At 44.4% G+C, this 2,086-nt stretch overlaps 1 gene segment (V, D, J or C); it reads right to left on the bottom strand.

Annotated features, from left to right (window-relative positions):
- Positions 1-1,627: 1,627 nt before the first annotated feature.
- Positions 1,628-2,086, bottom strand: LOC108799402. The segment is given in 2 exon segments: positions 1,628-1,941; positions 2,029-2,086. Coding segments are annotated over 2 exon segments (363 nt in total).

Below are 2,086 nucleotides of genomic sequence, written 5' to 3'. Positions count from 1 at the left end.
GACAGCTTCTGTAGTAAACAGTGTTTAGATCCAAATTCAGGTTGAACACAAATTCAGCCCATTGTTTCAGAATTCCAGTGCAAGTGAATGAAATATAATGTTCATCGGATTTATAGCACTAACTCCTGATGCCCTGTACACCCTTTGATCCTGGTCAGAGCAGCCGGCTGGTTTCCATGTTGCATTGGATCATTTTACTGCACTTTGCTGTTTGGCAGTTGGGGAAACATTGTTTGGGTGGCAGAGAGTAGATATATAGAGTACCCTGTGCATTAGTAGTTTGTGTTTTAAGCTGATGTGTTATCCCTGGGTTAGGGTCTTAGTCCAAAAATTAAAAGCTAGCACTGATAATGCGTGAACAAATATTGTGCCACCCTTCAAACGCAGATGAAGGCGTTATCAGCTAGGCAGTGTACTGTCATCTCTGGGGGAGTTAGTGAATACTGTAAAGTGTTACCCTTGTACTATACTTAGCATGCATGTACATAACATGAGAGCACATATCGGATGCTAGCTCCACTTTAGGTGAAAATTATTTGTTCTATACCACTCACAGCACTCTGAGGTCTAGGTTGGAGCTTAGTGAAAGGTGACGGGGCTCAGCATTATAAATGCTTTTCTAGCATTTCATTTGTACAGGGTCTGGGGAGCTCAGGATTACCAACCTCAAAAAAGTAATTTCAGGCAGGTGCCCTTCTCATTTCAGGGAAGTGCCCTCTGCCCCCCTATTTGCAAATTCAAATAGCCAATAGCAACCTAGCTATTCATTTCTATGCCATCTTTTCTCTTTTTTTTTAAGTCTGACGGCAGACGGTGGGTACGATATCAGAGTAAAAATAAAACCAAAAAAACAGACAGCAGGAAAAGGTTTACTCTGCTAGATCGAGCAGAGTAAACCTTTCCAGGAGAAAAGGTTTCCCTCCCGGGAGGCCGGGAGCCGCTATCTAATAGCGGGAGACTCCCGCAGCGTCCGGGGGAGTTGGAATGTCTGGGAGCTGTGTATTGGCATCAACCTGAGTGAAATCACAAGACACACCACTAAAATGTGTGTTGTTGTAGCAGTCTTTTGTAGTGCAAATGCCCCCTAGTTTTATAAAACCCACTGTGTATGTGTTATCAGGGCAGCCGTCAGAAATTTTGGGGCCCCTTACACGGCTTTAGGCCGGGCCCCCCCGCCGCTGGACACGGGCTTAGTGATGCGCTGGACGCAGGGCTTAGCAACGCGCTGGACACAGGACCCACCTGAGAGTGACCCTGCAGAGCCCACCATAGATGCTGCACAGCCCATCTGAGACTGTCTATGGTGGGGTCTCAGGTGGGCTCTGAAGGGGTCTCAGGTGGGATCAAGATGGTAAAGTTTGATAGATTGTATGTGTAAACATTCTAATGTAAGTGATCAGAAGTGCTACAGGTGTTCACATTGTACACCACAAACAGCTCTTGCTATATCAGCCACCTTTCCTGTAACATCATTCAGGGTGTATAATGTAGTACGTGTCCATTGTTACAGAGCGGGCAGCGTGCTTTCATTTCTCTAGGATTTCATGTTAGATGTTTCTACTGCCACCTACTGATTACATGAGAGACGGATAGATGAGTTGTTGTTCCAACTTAGAGATGTTTTATATCAGTGTGCTTGTCTTGCACAGTAATACAAGGCAGTGTCTTCAGTTTTCATGTTGTCCATTTTCAGATTTAGCATGTTATTATTGTTATCTCTGGAGATTGTGAATCTTCCTTTAACATCATCATGATAGCCTGCGCTACCCCCACCACTGCTAATATAAGCAATCCATTGTAATTTTCCTCTAGTCTCTCTCACCCAGTGCATTGTGTGGCTACTGAAAGTGAATCCAGAAGCTTTACAGGTCAGTGTGTGGGAGTTCCCCGGCTTTATCACCACTGGATCAGACAGGGTAAGTTGTTCTGCAGACTGGACACCTGAAAATACACAAAACAAAGTCACATCTGAGCGAAAATATCACTTTGGCTGGATTCAGTGACTTTTCACCTTTAGGGATGTCTCACCTGATAACCATATCACTGCTATTAAGAGGCTCAGTAATGTCTTCATCATTGTGAATAA

Source organism: Nanorana parkeri, unplaced genomic scaffold, assembly GCF_000935625.1.
Source record: "Nanorana parkeri isolate BGI_ZX_2015 unplaced genomic scaffold, ASM93562v1 scaffold1716, whole genome shotgun sequence".
Classification (NCBI taxonomy): domain Eukaryota; kingdom Metazoa; phylum Chordata; class Amphibia; order Anura; family Dicroglossidae; genus Nanorana; species Nanorana parkeri.
Note: the sequence above shows the minus strand (reverse complement) of the source record. Positions and strands in the feature narration are given on the sequence as shown.